This window comes from Macrobrachium rosenbergii, chromosome 58, assembly GCF_040412425.1.
Source record: "Macrobrachium rosenbergii isolate ZJJX-2024 chromosome 58, ASM4041242v1, whole genome shotgun sequence".
NCBI lineage: Eukaryota > Metazoa > Arthropoda > Malacostraca > Decapoda > Palaemonidae > Macrobrachium > Macrobrachium rosenbergii.
In genome coordinates this window covers 11,855,147-11,880,176 of record NC_089798.1, presented here as the reverse complement: position 1 = coordinate 11,880,176, position 25,030 = coordinate 11,855,147, and the positions used below count along the sequence as shown (strand labels likewise).

Genomic DNA, 25,030 nt, shown 5'->3' with positions numbered 1-25,030 from the left:
GTTGTTGAAGTGCTTGCTGATTTATCCATATTCAATAAAAACTATACTTTGGTTGAAGGTAACAACAGTTCACCATATTGTAGTGTTTATGATTACAAAATGAAATTATTGAGACTGGTTTCTGCTCGTGTGCTGTGGCACATATTTCTTTTGGGAAAATAAGATTTGAAAATTTACATTTATTTGTACTTACTAGAATAAGAGAAAATTTACTGTAATTTGTGTATAGTATTGTTATTAGCTTAAGGTTTGAAAGTTATAAAAAATTTATTGTATTATTTTACTATGAATAGGTTGAGAAACCTTATTTCAATGACGATTCCTTAATACAAACTTAATTAGGTTAAAGCATTTAGGTTAAGGAAGATTTGATTCAATTTGGTTTTTTGTTGGATGGCCATAAAAATTTATATAAAAGAGAAAAAGATTTGGGTAATATATTTTGATTTTGATTTATGAGTATGTAATTATATGTTCAAGTTAGCTAACCAAATAGGTAGGGTTGTATTATTATTATTATTATTATTATTATTATTATTTTTATTATTATTATTATTACTGTTAGTATTAGTATTATTATTTTTTTTTTTTGGTCTATCACAGTCATCCTATTTGACTGGGTGGTTTTTATAGTGTGGGGTTCTGGGTTGCATCCTGCCTCCTTAGGAGTCCATCACTTTTCTTACTATGTGCGCTGTTTCTAATAGCACACTTTTCTGCATGAGTCCTGGAGCTACTTCGGCATCTAGTTTTTCCAGATTCCTTCTCAGGGATCTTGGGATCGTGCCTAGTGTTCCTATGATTATGGGTACAATTTCCACTGGCATATTCCATATCCTTCCTATTTTGATTTCCAGGCCTTGATACTTATCAATTTTTTCTCTTTCTTTCTCATCTACTAGTACTATTTTATTATTCTTAAAGTAAACCCCACGTATTCGTGTTCTCACGATTCGCGTATTTTTCTATGGAACATACATACACATTATTCACAGAAAATTCGCCCATTAGCGTTATTTTTCAACGAGAAATATTCACTAACTACTGTATTTTCAAATCACTTTCATGACCAAATGCAGTTTTTGTGGTAAAACTATTAAAATACTCAGGTAACCAGTTAGTGCTCGAGTTACGATAATTTGATTTTGCGATGGGGTAAGCAATTAATACCAATACGACAATATTTATAAATATTTAAAAATTTTGTGCAGGCGCAGGCAGCGTACTATCAGGCAGCGAGAGAGACCAAATTACAATAGACCAACCTCTTTTCCTCCATCTCTTTATCCCATCTAGTTACAAAAAGTAAAAGAGAATGATAAAAGTATTGTTTGTAATGTTGTACTCTGCGTAAATGCGTACAGCCATAAACAACCAAGCAAGAAACTTGTTTTGCTTATAACCGAACTGGATAACAACAGCCGTTTTGCTTGTATTTCAGCCATCGTGAGGAAGTAAACAATTACCATACTTATGTTACAAATGACGTTAAACAGAATTGGACCGATATATTTTTACATTATACCCTTATTTGCTATAGATAAAAGATCGGCAAGGAAATATATTGTTAAATTTAAGCTGCAGTTGTAGCTGAAGCTAAGAAAACAACGTTCACACTGCTAATGACTATAAATCATCGTGCATCGGCAACGTGGATGAAACTCAACCGTAAATAAAACTGGATAGAAAGTATTTTAATCAAAACCAGAAGCAAGAAAAGCACTCTGAACTGAGTTAAATACAGTGAAATAAACTTACTGCGTAATCAATTTCCAAACCAAAACACTGATAACTATGATCGCAATTTATAATACAAAAGCAATATGAGAATACACACAATATTATTGGATACAGTGAAGTAAGGCATAACATTTTAAAAGATCCATGGAAAAGATGCATACTTGTTATGCTGATGTTTGTATAATACGATATTAATATGTGAATATAGAGTACAGCATAACGTAGGCTAGGATACTGTATATGTATAGAATAGACCATAGTGTAGCCTAAGCTAATTCTTGTTTGCTATTCACTTTCTCTTTGTACTGAATTATCTTAAGTCAATCTTCATAAACTTCCAGAATTAGCTGCTATTAATAATTACTATACCAAATATGTATAGAGTATACTTTACAGTGTAGGCTGGGCTACCATATATGTTTACATGGTACTGAATACCCTAGTGTAGGCTGAGCTATATTCGAGATACATTTTTTCCAATGATGGGTTATTTGGAACCTAACTCCATCCTAAGTAGGATAATACCTGTATGAGCATTTTTAGAGTTTTTTTTTGTGTGTTTGAACTATCAAAATAGGCAGTTCTAAGTGTTTTTTGAAGGGTTTTAAGTATTTGCAGATTTTAGCTATTCGCAAGGGGGGTGGGGTGTGAAGTACTCATTCCCCGCGAATACAGGGGTTTACAGTACAGTATTAACAATTAACAGAAAGTTATTGGAAATACAGAAAAGTGATCAGTTATTAGAGAAGAAAAAATATAAACATAATTAACAAATAGATAAAAGTGTAAGCAAATTATAATATAAATGGAGAATTGCTTTATGGTACTAATGCATTGTGTTTTTGCCTGAACTTTTTTGAGGTTCAAATTCCTTGTGAGGAATAAAGGACATCAGGAAATGAAAAGTTCAACAGCATGGCACATATACTGCATATTGGTGCTGCTTTCTAGCAAATCTGGTCACTCTCTGCACGAAAAGGTCAGGGATCAACTGTGAATGTAAAGATCTGTTAACCCTTAAACGGCGACTGAACGTATCGTACGTCAACTAAAATTGTCTGTTGGGTGTCGAGTGGACGTAGTGTACGTCGACTACAAAAAATTTCAACCTTCGGTCAACTTTGACTCGACAAAAATGGTTGAAAAACGCAATTGTAAGCTAAAACTCTTACATTCTAGTAATATTCAATCATTTACTTTCATTTTGCAACAAATTGGAAGTCTCTAGCACAATATTTCGATTTATGGTGAATTTTTGAAAAAAACTTTTTCCTTACATCTGTACGGTAACTCGGCCGAAAATTTCAGAAATTCTTTCGTCATTTTGTCGTAATGTTTGCACCGGTTTATATTAGTCGTTACATAAAGTTTTATATATGGAAATGTGTGCAATTTCATGTAGAATACAACATAAAATAACTCATGGTTGTAGCTTCTATCAGTTTTGAAATATTTCCATATAAATCACGATAACTGCCAAAATTTCAACCTTCGATCAAGTTTAACTCGACCGAAATGGTCGAAAAACGCAATTGTAAGCTAAAACTCTTACATTCTAGTAATATTCAGTCATGTACCTTCATTTTGCAACAAATTGGAAGTCTCTAGCACAATATTTCGATTTATGGTGAATTTTTGAACAAACTTTTCCCTTACGTCCGTGCGCAGTAACTATGCCGAACATCTCAGAAATTCTTTCGTCACTTTGTTGTAATGTTTGCACCGGTTTATATTAGTCGTTACATAAAGTTTTATATATGGAAAAGTGTGCAATTTTATGTAGAATACAACAGAAAATAACTCATGGTTGTACCTTTTATCAGTTTTGAAATATTTCCATATAAATCATAAGTGCCAAAATTTCAACCTTCGGTCAACTTTAACTCGACCGAAATGGTCAAAAAACCCGATTGTAAGCTAAAACTCTTACATTCTAGTAATATTCAATCATGTACCTTCATTTTGCAACAAACTGGAAGTCTCTAGCACAATATTTCGGTTTATGGTGAATTTAAAAAAAAAAAAAAAAAAAAAAAAACTTTTCCTTACGTCCAAGACGTAACTCGCCAAACATCTCTGAAATTCTTTCGTCACTTTGTCATAATGTTTGCACCGTTTTATATTAGTCATTACATGAAGTTTTATATATGGAAATGTGCGCAATTTCATGTAGAATACAACAGAAAATAATTCATGGTTGTATTTTTTATCAGTTTTGAAATATTTTTGTATAAATCATAAGTGCCAAAATTTCAACCTTCGGTCAACTTTAACTTGACCGAAATGATCGAAAAACGCAATTGTAAGCTAAAACTCTTACACTCTAGTAATATTCAATCATGTACCTTCATTTTGCAACAAACGGGAAGTCTCTAGCTCAATATTTCGATTTATGGTGAATTTTTGAAAAAAACTTTTTTTACAAGTCCGCGCATTATGAATTCATGCATCATTTTGTGATAATATTTTCTGTGTTGCTTTGATCGTTTTACAATTTGTTATATACCAAAATCATTGCAATTTAGTGTACCATACAAAAAAAAAAAAATAAATCGTTAGCTTTAACCGTTTTGCTCACAGCGCGATTTGTATACAATTATGAAATTTTTTTTTTGCGCTGTCATATATTTCAATATTTATATATGATAATGATATTTTTTTTCATTTCTGATGGTTGCATACTAAACTTCAGGGAATGACAAAAAAAAGGAGCCAAAAATGAACCTTAATCTTAAAAACTAAGCGTGCTGTGTTTTTTTGGAAAAAAACTTTTTTTCTGCTTCAGCGCTAACTCCCAAACGCCGCCGACATACTACAGACACTTTTGTAAATAGAGGCTCGGTGTTAGAGGGTTAAAATAGAACTTGTGAAAAACTGACAAACAAGAGGTCATCCATTGATGGTCTAAGTCATAACTGCTAGTTAGGAAACATAACCTACCACCACAAACCACTCTGTCTGAAATAGATAAATCTCTGGCAGAGGCATATATCTCTCTTGGTGAACAGTGTATGCTAGTCATGGAAGGACAAATGGCTTAAAAAGGGTGCAATGATTTTATCATTGTTATAAATATATGAGGCTTAACATACAACACCATGCAGTACTTGCTGACACTTTCACTGGATCTTTCTCATGAGAAAGATGTGAGTTAAAAGTTATACCAAGCATAGTTAAAGCTTCAGACTCATTTAGCTGAATCCCATCCACCTGAAGGGGACAATAGGGTGGAAAAACTGTACAAGGTCTAATCAATAATGTTTTTGTTTTACTACAACAAAAATGGGCTGCCTAATATGCATGAGTTTATTGTACATAAAGTAGTTGTATAAAGCTTGTGTGTTTTTGCTGCAATCCTTTCATGTCCTGCCAGTAAAAACCCTACTGTATGCATACACATGCGTCCTAGCCTACAGGCTAGAAGCAGTGTAGTAGAATTGGCTGACTGGCAAACAGGGCCTAGAATGGTCTGTTTGTCTGCTTCACAAAACGGCATGAAAAGGCAAAATGTAAGTTCTTGAGAAAGAAGTAAACATTCCTTCTTGCTCTCGCCTTTGACAACAACTGCCAGCAGCTTGAGAGTTCAAGCTTTTCAAATGCAGAGGATTCAAGGGAGTTTACTTTAATATGCTTCACAGCCAAGTCAAGATTTGTGACCGTAGCAATGACAGTTATCTTGATTTGAAGGTGGGTCAAAGAAAAGTGAAACTGATTCTCAGGTGACTGGGTGGTTCCCTTACCCCTCACCTACTTGTTGAAAATTAACAATCTTGTTGCAACGCTTCTATGACCAAACCAGCTGACTATGAAAGCTACTCCTAATATATAAAAGGGGCTTGTATTCACATAAAAATCCTAATACATAAAAGGGGCTTGTATTCACATAAAAAAAAGCTATTTAGTATCCTACTAGAATTTTATATTTAAAACAAACCTCCTCCTGTTCTCGAGCCTTGCTGATCAGCTCACTCAAGCTTTGACTCTGGGTATCTCTTTCATCATCCTCTTCTGTTACCATGTCTGCAGACTGCTGCTCATCTTCCTCATCAGGAGGAAGGCCCATACCACCTCCATCATCATCCTCATTTCCTTCCTGCTCCTCTCCATGATTTTCCTCACCATCTGAAATGAGTCACAAAAATGACTGAAAAATCAATGCAGTATAAAATATTGTTTCATGAACACAAAACATGGGCTTTCAAAAACCTGCAGGAAGGCAAAATAATTTCAGACTGACGAAATCTGCCATTTAGCAGCAGAGAAGGCCCTTTACATCTGATATCATCAAACATTTACACCTGACATATTCCAGACGTGAGGTGACATCATACACACTGACTGAACATGCCATACATGAAAGGTTGTCCATATCATCCATACAAGAAAGCACTATAGTAGATATCATCCACACATGAAAGGTAGTTGATATACATGCACACTGACTGAACATGCCATACTTAAAAGGCAAGAAACAGGGTAACCAGACCAAAAGAGATCCATTTTTAACTTTTTTACACTGGGTAGTTTGGTTTGCTCAATTGTCATTCAAATTTGTAAATCTTTACATGACCTACATGAATTTATTTTCAAACAAAACCAACATCTTTCAACAGTTTCTGTCTTTTCCATCTGAAAAATCTCTACTAATTCAAAAACTTAGGCAGACAGCTCTCTTTCTCTCTCTCTCAAACTCTCTGTCTCTTGTGCTCTCTCTCTCTCTCTCTCTCTCTCTCATAAATGGAGTACTTGTGGATATCAGAAAGTGCTTAAAAATAAAATGACAGAATAAAGTAAGTGTCTCTCTCTCTCTCTCTCTCTCTCTCTCTCTCTCTCTCTCTAAGAAAGTGCTTAAAAATAAAATGACAGAATAAAGTAAGTGTTAAAATATTGCTTCAAATATACAGAAATATCCTTCTTTACATTTAAAGTTAGCATTTCCATACAAACCCAATTACATCATTAAGGCTTTGACACTCATTCACTAATTTTTTAAAAAATATAAATTTTTATAAAATTCATTTTCTACATACTTACCTCTCTAAATGATGATAGATGTAATTCCTGCATAGGTGGGAGGACGATAGAGTGCGAAAGCTAAAAAATTAATAGGATCGTTGAGTTTGAACTGTCTACTGACCCACCCCTTTCGGGTGATTCAATTTTTTCCATCCACATGAGTGGGGAGGTTGGAGAGGTGCAAGATGTTGGAGGCTCCTTGCAAGGGATACCACTCTCACTTTGATGAAAGTGGGACAAAAGGCCCTGTGCACAGGCCAGCAGAGCAAAGGCAGTAAATGAATGAAAGCTCTTACCTTTCTCAGAAAAGGCACCTTCATGTTCCCCCCCAAAATTTCCTAGGTAAATAGGAAAGGCAAGAGTATAGCAACTCTAATTGTTCAGAATGTGAGATCCCCTGTTGTAATAAGGGGCAAAAGTGCTCTGCATGATTCATACTGAATATCTATATCTCACAAATAGTGAGAGGCAATTATGTAGTTACATCTCCACTGGACTATATTGACAACACTGAAGGGTGGAAACTGAAGGTAGTTGCCACCCCACTCTAAGAAACTTACCTTCAGGAGTGTTCTGAAAGAGGGTCTAGATTAGTGTGTGCTTCCTTAAACAGGTTCTTGAGCATAGAGGCCATGGCATATTTTGCCATAGGTTGATCTGGTTTAGAATACTGTCTGGGGTCACTAGTCCTTAGCCCATAGAGACTGCTGTGATTGGACACAAGGAGGATCTTACCCATCTGGCACTAAGGAAGACAGACTGGGGACACAAAAAATGAAAAAAATTAGGAAGAAACTGAAGAAGGGCAAAAAGGAGAGGACTGTTCCTTGGGAAGGAAAGCCCACATTGCAGAGAAGGCTTGGAGTTGACTGACTGTAAAAAAATCTTAATCATCAAATCTTTTAAGAAGGCTGAGTTCAAGGGTTTAAATGGAGGCATACTTAAATACTTTAGCATTACATCAAGTCCCAGCCCAGTGATTTAATTGGAGATTAAGGAATCTAGATTTAGAAACTGAAGGCTTCCTTAATGTCCATGTTAGCTGAGATCCAGACCAGAATGTCTTATACAGATGCTAAACATGAAGCAATGCCCCTTAATAGCATGAAGAGCCAAACCTTCAGTGTAGCATGAATAAGAAAGAACTACATTACGTTATTATAAAGGTATGGGGGCAGGAAGTCCTCTTGGAAAAGCATCAAGCTCTAAAGACTGACCACTGTATCTTGTATAGCGCATTAGTCGATTGCCTTCTGGAATTAATCACTGATCTTCTGCACCTCTTGGAAAACCTCTTGTTTGCTAGACACAATTGAGTGTCTCCACATGGTCAGCTGAAGCACAGGGAGGTTCTGGTGAAATCTCATGTGTTCAGGGTGCATGAGAAAGCCCATCCTTAGTGGGAAGGGTCTAGGGCAGTCTATCAACTAAGACAGAAAATTTAGAACCATCCCTGCGTGGCTACCATGGAGTTACCAAGGTCATGTATCATTTTTTTTTTATTCACTGTTAGCTGGAATTTGTCAGAACCCTTTGAATCATAAACAAAAGGGGAAAGTCCAACAGCATGCGTTTACTAACCAGGCATTCGGATCCTGAACCAGCAGACAAAGTAGAATCTTGTGGCAAAGAGATCTGGAAGGGGAGTGACCTTAACTCCTGCTGACCCTTGCAGACTTGTGGTGTAGAGTCCATTCCATAGACAGAGCTTGATTCGCCCTGTTCAGGTGATCAGCCACACGTTCATTTCCTAGCACAACTGAGGAAAAGAGAAACTTCCTCCCTTCCACTCAGGTGAAAATGGGACTTGATCAGGAACAAAACTGAGTTTGTCTCTCTTAATTGCTTAGATAAGCCAGTTCTTGCCCTCCAATAGCTCTTCCAGTGGTAAAGGGATCTTTCACGTGTAGCTCCCATTTCTCTGCAGACCAAACCCCTGGCACATGTCTGCAGGCTGCAACCACACCCAAACCTTCAGTCAACATTCCTGAATACCACGAGATCTGAGCTCTTCAGCTGGAGGAAGGCACCTTATAAACGACTGGGTCAATGACTCCATCTCAAGTTTCTAAATCTATGGAGACCAGAACTGCATGAAAACTGGTTGATTTCTCATTCCATCGATTCTTCGGAAAGAATTGGATTGGCCTCATCCTTAAACTGGTTCCAGCCTCTCTAGGGAAGCCATTTGTCTTAGCACAGACAGCTATATGGAATATTTATTATTATTCTGCAAAGGCTTACTAATTAAGAAAGATTGACTTTTGCCCTCAGGCCTCTCCTAAGCTGTCCACTGGGACAGGATTCTTGCAAAAACTTGGGGATAAGCAAAAAGCTGAAATTAGCACCCAGCATGTCTACTGACTACATCCAAACTTCCCCTGGATCACTGCTAAAACCAAACTTGTCACCTCAAGAGTAAATGGAGCCATGCAAGCAAAAAAAAGGTTTGTTTTGATGCATTCAGTGGTAGTCTCTATCCTCCCTAAACCATCAATACCAGAAACAGGCAACTTCAGAAGCCATGAGAGGACCTTGTAACAAATTCCACTGTCTCTTATAAAAGTCTCCTTGTAGTGTAGGTAGGAGGGGAAAACTAACTAGGGGAGCCTGGAAAAGGAAGGGAGTGCTGTAACACCCATTCTCTTGGTACTCTGCACCAACATAAAAGGCAGGCTGCTGCTGTGGCTAAGGGTGCCTACACACCTGTAAGTGACAAAACAACTCCCTGGGCTCTACTTCTCCACCTACAGCACAATAGTGCCCGAAGCCAAATCCTTCAGCCAAGAACGATGGGGTGTCACACAATTACACTGGTTTTGAGCCATAGAGACTGAAGAAGTGAGAAAAGAACGTAAGTGTTCTTGGCACCCAATTTTAGCACTGTAAAAATGTGCAAAGACTCCCCAAGGGAATCAGAAAATTTCTATCCAGGCAGAAAACTCCGCATTAGCCTTCTCCCAAATCGATGAAGTGGAGGCCGACGCCAAAGCCGCGGGGGTCTGAAGTCCGCCAAAACCAGAAGTAAAACTCACTGTTTACCTCTGCTACACCGCTGTGTTTTTTGCAGACACTTCTGTCTGTCCTGTATTCAGACTTAAGTTTTTCATCATGTTGTCAAGGGATACTGATAGTACTACCTCAGAGAAAGGTGACATTATCTGTGAACCAGAAACTCGAAATGGTTAAAATGCTAGGGGCCGGTGCATCAGCTTCGAAAATGTGCATGGAGTATGGAGCGAAAAAACAAACTGTTTTGGACATACGCAAGGCGAAAGGTAAGCTCGTAGCTTTTTCTCTGAAATATAATGTGGATGCTGGTTCTAAAGCATCATCTGTTGGTGAAGGAAGCGTATGCGAGTTGCAAAGGATACAAGTATTGAGGAAGCTGTGACAAAGTTGTTTATACAAATAAAATCATGTGGTAACAATGTCTGTGGCGCAGAAATTCAAAGTGCTGCGAACAAGTTAGCAAAACATATGGGAATTGATAACTTTGTAGGTAGTGATGGGTGGTTTTGGCGATTTAGAAATCACCATGGATAGGGTAATAAGGTTACGCAAGGTGAAGCACGCAGTGCACCGACTGAGGCAGTCGAGCCTTATAGGCAGAAGCTTAATGAGTTAAGAGTGAAGGACTGCTATTTCCCAAATTTACAATGCAGATGAGACTGGATTGTTTTGGCAGTTGCTATCAAGGAATACTCAGGCTTTTACAGATGACAGCTCAACACCTGGCCATAAAATAAGCAAAGAACGTTTCTCAGTGTTGTGCTGTGTGAACGCAGATGGTTTGCACCATTTGAAGCTTGTGGTGGTGGGCAAGTCCGCTTGCCCACGAGTTGTGAAAGATTGCATGAACCTTTTCCCAGTGCATTACTACAGCTCCAAGAAGGCATGGTTCACCATGGCAATCTTCAGTGATTGGTTCTTCACCCACTTCATACCAGCAGTACATACACACCAGGAAGATGTTTTCAAACTGCCAGCTGATGAGGCGAAGGTGTCGCTCATCTTAGACAATGCACCTGCTCACCTGAATGGAAAGATACGATGCATGTTTTTGCCACTCAATGTTACCTCCCTGATACAATCCATGGATCAGGGGGTAATTATATCCTGCGAGAGGTTATATCAATGCAGACATTTAGACTAGGTACTAGTGGTGCTGGAAGAGGAAGATGATCTTACTCACGACACAGAAGGGGAGAGAACAACCGCTAACATAAAAAACTACAACCTCAAAGCAGCTAAATTCAATGTTGCAGCTGCATGGAAAACCGTGGAAACAAACACCATAGCCAACCCTTGGAAAAACTTCTCTATGATCATGAGATGGAATACAATTTCAAAGGGTTTGAGGCCAAGGACTTTCATCATATTCATCATAGGTTGGGCCAAACAGACGTGATTGAAGATGATGTACAGACCTGGTTAGAAGATACAGATATATACTGTATATACAAGTTCTTCATTGGAGGGGTGGGTAGAGCTCTCGGCTAGCACGCTGTTGGCCCAATGTTTGGCTCTCTGACCGGTCAATGAAGAATTAGAGGAATTTATTTCTAGTGATAGAAATTCATTTCTCGTCATTATTTGGTTCAGATTCCAAAATAAACTGTAGGTCCCGTTGCTAGGTAACCAATTGGTTCTTAGCCACGTAAAATAAATCTAATCCTTCAGGCCAGCCCTAGGAGAGCTGTTAACCCTTAAACGCCGAAGCCCTATTTACAAAAACATCTCCCGTATGCCGGCGGCCTCCGAGAAGTAGCACCGAAGAGGAAAAAAAGTTTTTTTCAAAAAATCACAGCACGCTTAGTTTTTAAGATTAAAAATTCATTTTTGGCTCCTTTTTTTCTCATTGCCTGAAGTTTAGTATGCAACCATCAGAAATGAAAAAAAATATCATTATCATAAATAAATATTGGAATATAAGACAGCAAAAAAAAAAACTCGTATATAATTGTATACCAATCGCGCTGTAAGCAACACGGTTAAAGCTAATGAGTTATTTTTTTTAGTTGTATTGTACACTAAATTGCGATGATTTTGGTATATAACAGATTGTAAAACGATTAAAGCAACACAGAGAAAATATTATCACAAAATGATGCATGAATTCGTAACGAGCGGACGTAAAAAAAAGTTTTTTTCAAAAATTCACCATAAATCGAAATATTATGCTAGAGACTTTCCAATTGTTTCAAAATGAAGGAAATTGATTGAATATTACTAGACTGTAATTTTTTAGCTTACAATTGCATTTTTTTGACCATTTCGATAGAGTTAAAGTTGACCGAAGATTGATTTTTTTTCTATTTATCATTATTTATATGGAAATATTTCAAAAATGGTAAAAGCTAAAAGCATGATTTATTTTTTGTTGTATTCTACATGAAATTGCACACATTTTGATGTATAACACTTTATGTAACGAATAATATAAAACGGCGAAAAATTACGACAAGGTGACTCAACAAATGCTAGGATTTTTAGCGGAGTTTGCGCGCGCGGATGGAAGGAAAGTTTTTTTCAAAAATTCACCATAAATTGTGCCAGAGACTTTCCGTTTGTTGCAAAATGAAGGTAAAGGATTGATTGTTACAAGAATGTAAGAATTTTGGCTTACGATTGCGTTTTTCGAGCATTTTGATCGAGTCAAAGTTGACCGGAGGTTGATTTTTTCTATTTATCGTTATTTATATGAAAATATTTCAAAATGGTAAAAGCTAAAAGCATGATTTATTTTTTGTTGTATTCTACATGAAATTGCGCACATTTTGATGTATAACACTTTATATAACGAATAATATAAAATGGCGAAAAAATTACGACAATGTGACTCAAGAAATGCTAGGATTTTTTATGAGCGAAGGAAAAGTTTTTTTTTTCAAAAATTCACCATAAATCGAAATATTGTGGTGGAGACTTTCCGTTTGTTGCAGAATATAGGTAAATGATTGATTGTTACTAGAATGTAAGAATTTTGGCTTACGATTGCGTTTTTCGAGCATTTCGGTCAAGTCAAAATTGACCGAATGTTAAAATTTTGTTAGTTATCGTGATTTAAATGAAAATATTTCAAAACTGTTAAGAGCTAAAATAATGATTTATTTTTTGTTGTATTCTACATGAAATTGCGCACATTTTGATGTATAACACTTTATGTAATGAATAATATAAAACGGCGAAAAAATTACGACAAGGTGACTCAAGAAATGCCAGGATTTTCAGCGAAGGAAAAAGTTTTTTCCAAAAATTTACGGATGCCCCTCAGGACACCCCGATGCTTCCTAGGGGTAGTAAAAGGCACAGGATGTGGTCCTTGGTCGGATTCAGTCACACGTGGGCGAACAACACGGCGCTGAGAAGCTGGGTCACTTTGGCTGCTGGGTCCTTCTCCAGCATCCCAGTCTAAAACTCGTCTCACATGCCCACTACCGACAGGCAGTATGCGCCTTTCACGGTCCTGATGGCTTTGTGACATCTCTGCAAACGTCCTGTTGCAGCACGAATACGCAAACACTCTCCAAAGTTCTGCAAAACACGGATGCATCAAAAAATCGCTCCCGCAAGGTCCAACGCTGATGCTATCTGGTGCGAGAAGGAGGGAATTCGCGATGCGGTCTGGGTGACGCTTATAAACAAAACAACAGCTTGATCTGTGAACTCCAGCATCCCTCAAGGCGTGTGATTTGAAACCTTCCACAAACTAGGCCTATAATTATTTTTCCGCGAATATTTAAAAAAAGCATTTTCAGTCGACGTATGCTACGTCCACTTGACATCCGACAGACAATTTTAGTCAACGTATGGTACGTCCATTAAGCGTTTAAGGGTTAATCAGCTCAGTGGTCTGGTTAAACTAAGATATACTTACTTAAAATATATACACACACATATATATATATATATATATATATATATATATATATATATATATATATATATATATATATATATATATATATATATATATATATATATATATACATATACAGGCAGTCCCTGGTTATTGGCGAGGTTCCGTTCCTGATGGCGTGACGACAACCGAAAATCGCCACTAACCGAAAATTGGTGATAATAGCACTGATCCCTGGTTAGCGGCGCTGATAACGATTATCGGTGCCAATAAGAGGCCATCAGCGCCGATAACCGGTTTATCGGTGACGAAAATCTGGTTATTGTCGTCGCTAGACAAGCGCCGTAAAACCGATCGCCAATAACCGAGGCTGCCGTTAACCGGGACTGCCTGTATATATATATATATATATATATATATATATATATATATATATATATATATATATATATATATATATATATATATATATATATATATATATATATATATATATATATATATATATATATACACACACACACACACACATATATATATATATATATATATATATATATATATATATATATATATATATATATATATATAATATAATATATAACACACACACACACACACACATATATATATATATATATATATATATATATACATATACATAATACAGGAACAGGGAATTACTCCAGGAAACATATCCAGAGGAAGACAGACGAAAACCACACATCACTAAGCTGTCTTTTTTATTTTATAGCCAACGTTTCGTAATTATCTACCGAGTTACATCTTCAGGGCTGTGGATAAGAAAAGATAAAAAAAAAAAAAATTATAAGTACAGTATTCGAATACATTTAAAACATTACAGCAAGAATGAAATAAAAATAAAAACACAACCAACCTAGAGGTGAGGCAGTAAAGAACTAAATGGAAAGAAACCACCACAGTAAGGAGTTAAACTAAATAAATTGACTAGTGGATATACAAATATTTAACGATGGTACAAGTTGTTTTACAAATAACGACTCTAAGATTGTCAAATCTTGAGGATTGGCTGTATGACTGATGACACTAAAATCTTTGTTCTCAATGTAGGCTTTACATTGTTTTGAATGGTTTCTGATATTGGAGTGCTCTGGGTTCGAGATTCTGCTACCTGTGCAGGAGGAGAGGAGGACGTATGAGTGTTTAACGACAGAACAAGTTGTTTGATAAAAGTGATTCCAGAATAACAAGGTCTTGAGGGTTGGTGGTATGGCCTAAAATGTATAAGTCTTTATTATCAATGTGTTTTACAAATTTTTGAGTGATTTCTGATATTGGAATGTTACGGATTTGAAATTCTGCTACCTGTACGGAAGCTTACACCATGATGAGAACCGAGACGCACCTTAAGGAGTCTACTGGTGGATCCCACATAGGTCCCTGTTTGACATTCAGGGCAAGTATATTTATAAATGATACCAGATGACATATAAGGTGATAACCGATCTTTGGTTTTAAAGAGTGAACCAATGGTGAAAGGGTTCTTAGGGATTAAAGTAACATCAATGGCATAAAAATTATCCTGAATAATTTGAGTGAACTTTTTGTGAGACTTGAGGTCATGAGTAAATGGAAAGCTAGCGTAAAATTTCATTTTTTGGACGGTTAAAACCGCTGGTTTTTTTAATGAAATGTTTGTTGAGTAGTTTATGTAATTTCCTATACACCAGCTTTGCAGGGAAACAGTTATTATTAAAAAAGTCAATTAAAAAAGAAATTTCCTTATGGAAAAGGCTCCAGTTCGACGTAAGGACGAGTGCCCTGTGGAGAAGGTTTCTACCCTTCTCCACAGGACTGAAGAGGCTACTCATTTAAAGGATCTGAGGGAAGATCATTTAGGCGTTGACTGCACTGAGATAACGGAACAGAAATGGAAAGTATTGGAGAACTCTGAGAGTACTGTAACCTATTCTGAAACTGACAAACAGTATGTTGTGGCATTGCCTTGGAAAGGCAATAAAAGGAGATTAACTTCCAACTTTGGGTTGGCTTTGAACAGATTAAAGCAACAATGTGTCAAGTTTTGGAAGGACACTCAGTATCTAGAACACTACCAGAAAATCCTGAAGGATCAGGAGGATAGGAGATTCATAGAGAGAGCGGAATGTTTTAAAATGTATGCTCCATTAATGTACAAGACGTTGCTGGGAGGTATCAGGAAAGTTGCCCAACATCATTCAGGAATTTTCCATGAGACGATATTTTTCATTCTTATTATAATAACTAGCGATTCTTTTGTTCTGAAACTATGTAATGATAAATATTATTATTAACTGTAATTCCACTTTCTCTCTAATTATCGTTTTTAAAGTTTTTAAAATAAAAATCGTCTAAAACCCGTCCACGCACTCGTATGGCCATGCCCTGCCATCTATAGACACCCATACAGAGGGCTTCATTCTGAGACTATAGCCGTGCGGAAGAGAAACGCGGTTCTCTCTCTCTCTCTCTCGGGACTTCGTATGTCCTGTTGTAGCGCAATTGATAATTTTGGTAGACAAGGGTCACTTGTTACTTTTAACTGTTTAATTCCTTAGTATATGTGTCTGAGTCCTCTGAACAATGTATTTTATTGAGTGTCTGTAACGGCGCCTGATTAAAGACATGACGGAATTGGTACCAAGGTACTGTAACATAATTATTGGGTTTTTAGTGCACTAAAAATAATATTTACAGTGATTATATGTAAAGATACTTTTTCCCTTTTTAATACTTTTTTCATGTATGTTTTATGCTTTATCTTTTGAAGAGTTTTACATATATGTGGTGTGTTTATTATTGCCTTAATGTTTTGCTTTACATTTTCAGTATTTAATTTTTTGCAGAGTATATTTCTGTCTTTTGTATCCACATTTTTATATGATTGATTTAACTGCCTAATTTTGTTTAACACACAGGAATTAATTTACTTGTATTTCCTTTCGGTCAACTTTTATTACTTAACAATTTAAATTTTACTTGAATAAAATTTTTGAATAATTAATAAATTAATTTCTGATTTAATTTTGGCTGATGATTAATTCAGATTTAATCCAATATTGTTTTGTTTTTGAGTAATAATAAATTTCCCTGAGACTGTTAACCCTTAAACGCTGAGCCTCTATTTACGAAAGTGTCTGCCTTATACCGGCGGCGTTCGGGAGTTAGCGCCGAGGCGGAAAAAAAGTTTTTTTCAAAAAATCGCAGCACGCTTAGTTTTTAAGATTAAGAGTTCATTTTTGGCTCCTTTTTTTGACATTGCCTGAAGTTTAGTATGCAACCATCAAAAATGAAAAAAAAATTTCATATATAACTATATACAAATCGCACTGTGAGCAAAACGGTTCTGAGTTATTTTTTTTTCGTTGTATTGTACACTAAATTGTGATGATTTTGGTATATAACAAATTGTAAAACGAACAAAGCAACACAGAGAAAATATTATCACAAAATGATGCATGAATTCGTAACACACGGACGTAAAAAAGTTTTTTTAAAAATTCACCATAAATCAAAATATTGTGCTAGAGACTTCCAGTTTGTTGCAAAATGAAGGTAATTGATTGAATAGTACTGGACTGTAAGTGTTTTAGCTCACAATTACAGTTTTCGACCATTTCGGTCGAGTTAAAGTTGACCGAAGGTAAAATTTTTTCTATTTATCGTGATTTATATGAAATTATTTCAAAATTGATAAAAGCTACAACCATGAGTTATTTTTTGTTGTATTTTACATGAAATTGCGCACATTTTCATATATAAAACTTTATGTAATGACTAATATAAAATGGTGCAAACATTACGACAAAGTGACGAAAGAATTTCCGAGATGTTCGGACGAGTTACCGGCCAGACGTGAGGAAAAAGTTTTTTCAAAAATTCACAATAAATTGAAATATTGTGCTAGACTTCCAATTTGTTGCAAAATGAAGGTAAATGATTGAATATTACTAGAATGTAAGAGTTTTAGCTTACTATTGCGTTTTTCTACCATTTCGGTCAGGGTCAAAGTTGACCAAAGGTTGAAATTTTGGCACTTATCGTGATTTATATGAAAATATTTCAAAACTGATAAAAGCTACAACCATGAATTATTTTTTGTTGTACTCTACATGAAATTGCACACATTTCCATATATAAAACTTTATGTAACGACCAATATAAAACGATGCAAACATTACGGCAAAGTGACGAAAGAATTTCTGCGATGTTCGGCCGAGTTACCGCGTGCGGACGTAAGGAAAAAGTTTTTTTCAAAAATTCACCATAAATTGAAATATTGTGCAAGAGACTTCCAATTTGTTGCAAAATGAAGGTAAATGATTGAATATTACTAGAATGTAAGAGTTCTAGCTTACAATTGCGTTTTTCGACCATTTCGGTCAAGTCAAAGTTGACCAAAGGTTGAAATTTTGGCACTTATCATGATTTATATGAAAATATTTCCAAACTGATAAAAGCTACAACCATGGGTTCTTTTTTGTTGTATTTTACATGAAATTGCAGACATTTTCATATATAAAACTTTATGCAACGACTAATATAAAACGGTGCAAACATTACGACAAAGTGACGAAAGAATTTTTGAGATGTTTGGCCGAGTTACCGCGTGCGGACGTAAGGAAAAGTTTTTTTTTTCAAAAATTCACCATAAATTGAAATATTGTTCTAGAGACTTCCAATTTGTTGCAAAATGAAGGTAAATGATTGAATATTACTAGAATGTAAGAGTTTTAGCTTACAATTGCGTTTTTCGACCATTTCGGTCAAGTCAAAGTTGACCAAAGGTTGAAATTTTGGCACTTATCATGATTTATATGAAAATATTTCCAAACTGATAAAAGCTACAACCATGGGTTGTTTTTTGTTATATTTTACATGAAATTGCGCACATTTTCATATATAAAACTTTATGTAATGACTAATATAAAACAGTGCAAACATTACAACAAAGTGACGAAAGAATTTTTGAGATGTTCGGCCGAGTTACCGCATGCGGATGTAAGGAAAGTTTTTTTTTTTTCAAAAATTCACCATAAATCGAAATATTGTGCTAGAGACTTCCAATTTGTTGCAAATTGAAGGTAAATGATTGAATATTACTAGAATGTAAGAGTTTTAGCTTACAATTGCGTTTTTCAACCATTTCGGTCGAGTCAAATTTGACCAAAGGTTGAAATTTTGGCACTTATCATGATTTATATGAAAATATTTCCAAACTGATAAAAGCTACAACCATGGGTTGTTTTTTGTTGTCTTTTACATGAAATTGCGGACATTTTCATATATAAAACTTTATGTAACGGCTAATATAAAGTGGTGCAAAAATTACGACAAAATGATGAAAGAATTTCTGAAATTTTCGGCCGAGTTACCACGCGTGGACATAAGGAAAAAGTTTTTTCAAAAATTCACCATAAATCGAAATATTGTGCTAGACTTCCAATTTGTAGCAAAATGAAGGTAAATGATTGAATATTACTAGAATGTAAGAGTTTTAGCATACAATTGTGTTTTTCGACCATTTCGGTCGAGTCAAATTTGACCGAAGGTTGAAATTTTTTGTGGTCGACGTACGGTACGTCTGCTCGTCACCCGACAGACAATTTTAGTCGACTTACGATACGTCCAGTCTGCGTTTAAGGGTTAATGTTATGTATAATCTTTGAATTTAAAAATAAATTTTTTTATTTAAAATTGTTATATCAGAGTTTCATTTATTGACCCACCAGTAATTTTGCTTTGAATTAGATATAGAGTGGTAAGTGAGATGTTTTCCTCCAAGTAATTGAAGTGAACTCGAACCAGGGAAATAGAAATACTTAGACTTTTATAATGTTGTTGGAGTGATGGCCTTTGATTTTACCTCACACCTGTTTTAATGAACTTATTCTGCTTTCTTTCATGATTGATAAGTTTTACAAGGGATCACTGTTGCCTTTACAGAAATCAGTCGTTTTGTATATGTGATGAGGGTTCAGGTGTCTGGCTGTGAGGTAACTATAATTGTAGGATAAATAGTATGTTTGGTAATTCAAATATCAAGCACTTCGATACCAGGTTTAATTTGAAGACCAGACACTGGGCACTTCATCACAATATATATATATATATATATATATATATATATATATATATATATATATATATATATATATATATATATATATATATATATATATATATATATATATATATATATATATATATAAGGTAAGTCAAAAGTTCCAGGAAAAATTCAATATACTCTTTATTTAAGGAAATTCAAACATTTTTTCTACATATCTACCATCTAACTCTATACACTTTTCAAGGCGCTGTTTCCACCTCTGCAACCCTTCTTTGTAGAAATTTGGGGCCTTTCTATTAAACCATGTTGAAACTGCATGTTTAGCAGCATCCAAAGATTCAAACCGGACTCCTCTTAAGTGTTCCTTGAGTTTTGGGAACAGGAAAAAATCTGAAGGAGCAAGATCAGGACTATAAGGAGGATGTGGAAGAGTTTCCCACCTAAATTTCCGTAGGACTTCTCTTGCAACCCTTGATGAATATGCTGGAGCGTTATCATGATGGAACAAAATTCTGCGGTGCAACTTTCCTCGACGTTTTTTAGTCAATGCAGTCTTCAGTTTTTGCAAAACACCTTTGTAGTAGTTCCCGCGATTGTTTTTGTCCTTCAAGGAAATCAATCAAAATCACTCCTTTGGAGTCCCAAAACACTGTTGCCATAACATTCTGGGCAGATCTCGCCACTTTGAACTTCACTGGTGCAGCTGAACCTCTTGGTAACCATTGCTTTGATTGAATTTTACTTTCTGGGTAATATTGATGGATCCAAGTTTCATCTCCAGTAACAATCCGGTCAAAAAACTCTGATTCATTTGATTCAATCTTCGTTAAAACTGCAAGAGAAAGTTCAGCTCTTTGATGCAGTTGGTCTTGCGCAACGCTTTTGGGACCCAACGTGCTGAAAGTTTACTCAAACCAAGATTTTCATTTAAAATTGAAAATGCGGAACCATGGGAGATCCCAGTTTCATTAGCTATCATATCGATAGTAATCCGACGATCTTCATCCACTAGATTCTGCACCAAAGCCACAATTCTTTCATTTTTGCAGTCGATGGTCTTCCCTCTCTTGGGTTGTCTTTGAGGTCCTCCCGACCATCCTTAAATCGCTTTATCCAATCACAAACAACTGATTTAGATGGAGAAGAATCTCCATAAACTTGTTGCAAAGCTTCAATATTTTTTCCTGGTTTCCAATCAAGCTTGGTCAGGAACTTGATGTTAGCTCTCATCTCAAAATTTTTATTTTCCATGGGTTCAAGAAGTTACTTTTCTGAAGCAGATGTTAACACCACGGTAGCAAGAGGATGACTGAGGTAACAAGTCTATATGGATCAATACATCACAGATAATTGTTTACCAAGTATTTGGGTTGTTTCATTCCTATGTAAATACATCATTCAACAATTTTTCCTGGAACTTTTTGACTTACCCTCGTTTATATATATATAGATATACAGTCAGTCCCGGTTTTTATGACGCTTTTAAAATATATTCATAAAAAAATTATTTCCTGGTCTCGGTTAACGCTTACAACGCCCGTCCGACAGAAGTTCCGAATGTTTATGACGCTTTTAAAATATATTCATAAAAAAAATTATTTCCTGGGTTACAACACATGTTCCAGGTTAACGACGCTGACAACGCCCGTCCGACAGAAGAAATATGGCTCCAGAATGGTCAATTTTGGAGGGTTTTCTGTTGAAGAACTCAATGTAAATGCAGGATAAATTGTTTTCAAGACACCCAAAGGATTAAAAGTAAGGTTTTCTTACGATTTTCGACAGTATTTCAGACGACGCCAGTCCGACAACGATCGCAAGAAATATTCATCCAAAACAGCAGAATGGTCAATATTTGGAGGGTTTTTATTATGAGAAACTCAATATAAATGCAAGACACCCAAAGTTGTTTTCAAGACCCCAAAGGATTAAAAACAGTGGTCAATTTGGTTTTATTACGATTTATAAATGCAGAATTCGGTGTTTTCAGACGACGCCAGTCCGACGACGATCGGTTTTCAAGAAATATGCATCCAAAACAGCAGAATGGTCAATATTTGGAGGGTTTTTATTATGAGAAACTCAATATAAATGCAGAATTCGTTGTTTTCAAGACACCCAAAGGATTAAAAGTAAGGTTTTCTTACGATTTTCGACGGTATTTCGGACGACGCCAGTCCGACGACGATCGCAAGAAATATGCATCCAAAACAGCAGAATGGTCAATATTTGGAGGGTTTTTATTATGAGAAACTCAATATAAATGCAGGATTCGTTGTTTTCAAGACACCCAAAGGATTAAAAGTAAGGTTTTCTTACGATTTTTGACGGTATTTCGGACGACGCCAGTCCGACGACGATCGCAAGAAATATGCATCCAAAACAGCAGAATGGTCAATATTTGGAGGGTTTTTATTATGAGAAACTCAATATAAATGCAATATTTGTTGTTTTTATTATGAAGACCCCCAAAGGATTAAAAGTAAGGTTTTCTAACGATTTTATGCATCCAAAACAGCAGAATGGTCAATATTTGGAGGATTTTTATTATGAGAAACTCAATATAAATGAGGATTTGTTGTTTTCGACACCCAAAGGATTAAAAGTAAGGTTTTCTTACGATTTTCGAGTCCGACGACGATCGATATGCATCCAAAACAGCAGAATGGTCAATATTTGGAGGTTTTTATTAATATAAATGAGAAACACAATATAAATGCAGATTTTCGATTTGTTGTTTTCAAGACACCCAAAGGATTAAAAGTCAGTTTTTGTTTTCAAGACACGATTTTTCGACGGTATTTCGGACGACGCCAGTCCGACGACGATCGCAAGAAATATGCATCCAAAACAGCAGAATGGTCAATATTTGGAGGTTTTTATTATGAGAAACTCAATATAAATGCAGAATTTGTTGTTTTCAAGACACCCAAAGGATTAAAAGTAAGGTTTTCTTACGATTTTCGACGGTATTTCGGACGACGCCAGTCCGACGACGATCGCAAAGAAATATGCATCCAAAACAGCAGAATGGTCAATATTTGGAGGTTTTTATTATGAGAAACTCAATATAAATGCAGGATTTGTTGCTTTTAAGACACGCCAAAGGAAATTAAAAACAGCAGAATGGTTTTCTTACGATTTTCGATTAAAAGTATTTCGATTTTTCGACGACGCCAGTCCGACGACGATCGCAAGAAATATGCATCCAAAACAGCAGAATGGTCAATATTTGGAGGATTTTTATTATGAGAAACTCAATATAAATGCAGGATTTGTTGTTTTCAAGACACCCAAAGGATTAAAAGTAAGGTTTTCTTACGATTTTTTCGACGGTATTTCGACGACGCCAGTCCGACGACGATCGCAAGAAATATGCATCCAAAACAGCAGAATGGTCAATATTTGGAGGGTTTTTATTATGAGAAACTCAATATAAATGCAGGATTTGTTGTTTTCAAGACACCCAAAGGATTAAAAAAGTAAGGTTTTCTTACGATTTTCGACGGTATTTCGGACGACGCCAGTCCGACGACGATCGCAAGAAATATGCATCCAAAACAGCAGAATGGTCAATATTTGGAGGTTTTTATTAGAGAAACTCAATATAAATGCAGGATTTGTTGTTTTCAAGACACCCAAAGGATTAAAGTAAGGTTTTCTTATTTTCGAGAAACGACGATCGCAATATAAAACAGCAGAATGGTCAGGAGGTTTGTTGCAGAATTTTGTTTTCAAGACACCCAAAGGATTAAAAGTAAGGTTTTCTTACGATTTTCGACGGTATTTCGACGACGCCAAAGGATTAAAAAATAAAAACAGCAGAATGGTCAATATTTGGAGGGTTTTTATTATGAGAAACTTCAATATAAATGAGAATTTGTTGTTTTCGACACCCAAAGGATTAAAAGTAAGGTTTTCTTACGATTTTCGACGGTATTTCGGACGACGCCAGTCCGACGACGATCGCAAGAAATATGCATCCAAAACAGCAGAATGGTCAATATTTGGAGGGTTTTTATTATAAATGCAGGATTTGTTGTTTTAAGACACCCAAAGATTTTTTTCTTACGATTTTCGACGGTATTTCAGACGACGCCAGTCCGACGACGATCGCAAGAAATATGCATCCAAAACAGCAGAATGGTCAATATTTGGAGGATTTTTATTATGAGAAACTCAATATAAATGCAGGATTTGTTGTTTTCAAGACACCCAAAGGATTAAAAACAAGAATGTTTTCTTACAATATTTTCGACGGTATATCGGACGACGCCAGTCCGACGACGATCGCAAGAAATATGCATCCAAAACAGCAGAATGGTCAATATTTGGAGGTTTTTATTATGAGAAACTCAATATAAATGCAGGATTTGTTGTTTTTAAGACACCCAAAGGATTAAAAGTAAGGTTTTCTTAATTTTCGACGGTATTTCGACGACGCCAGTCCGACGACGATCGCAAGAAATTGCATCCAAAACAGCAGAATGGTCAATATTTGGAGGATTTTTATTATGAGAAACTCAATATAAATGCAGGATTTGTTTTCAAGACACCCAAAGGATTAAAAGTAAGTTTTCTTACGATTTTCGACGGTATTTCGACGACGCCAGTCCGACGACGATCGCAAGAAATATGCATCCAAAACAGCAGAATGGTCAATATTTGGAGGTTTTTATTATGAGAAACTCAATATAAATGCAGGATTTGTTGTTTTCAAGACACCCAAAGGATTAAAAGTAAGGTTTTCTTACGATTTTCGACGGTATTTCGGACGACGCCAGTCCGACGACGATCGCAAGAAATATGCATCCAAAACAGCAGAATGGTCAATATTTGGAGGGTTTTTATTATGAAAACTCAATTAAATGCAGAAAGACTCAATATAAATGCAGGTTTTGTTGTTTTTCGACGGTATTTCGGACGACGCCAGTCCGACACGATCGCAAAATATTAAAACAGCAGAATAAATATTTGGTTTTCTCAATATAAATGCAGGATTTGTTGTTTTCAAGACACCCAAAGATTTTATTTCGGACGACGCCAGTCCGACGACGATCGCAAGAAATATGCATCCAAAACAGCAGAATGGTCATTTTGGACGACGCAGAATTTGTTGTTTTCAGACACCGGATTAAAAAGTAAGGTTTTCTAACGATTTTCGACGGACGATCGCAAGAAATATGCATCCAAAACAGCAGAATGGTCAATATTTGGAGGGTTTTTATTATGAGAAACTCAATATAAATGCAGAATTTGTTGTTTTCAAGACACCCAAAGATTAAAAAGTAAGTTTTTCTTTCGACGATTTTTCGACGGTA

The 25,030-nt window shown here is 35.8% G+C and overlaps 1 protein-coding gene across 4 annotated transcripts in view; it reads right to left on the bottom strand.

Moving 5' to 3' along the window:
- The window catches only part of Sf3b2 (splicing factor 3b subunit 2), a 286,261-nt gene that overhangs the window by 229,039 nt on the left and 32,192 nt on the right, over positions 1–25,030 (bottom strand). For 3 of the 4 annotated variants that reach the window (XM_067102041.1, XM_067102039.1, XM_067102040.1), the window contains exon 2: positions 5,675–5,862. In XM_067102041.1, the coding sequence (XP_066958142.1) occupies positions 5,675–5,803 (129 nt within the window). In that variant the 5' untranslated portion in view covers positions 5,804–5,862. Of the gene's footprint in view, positions 1–5,674; positions 5,947–25,030 lie in introns of all 4 variants that reach the window. The other variant, XM_067102042.1, reaches the window with a different exon arrangement.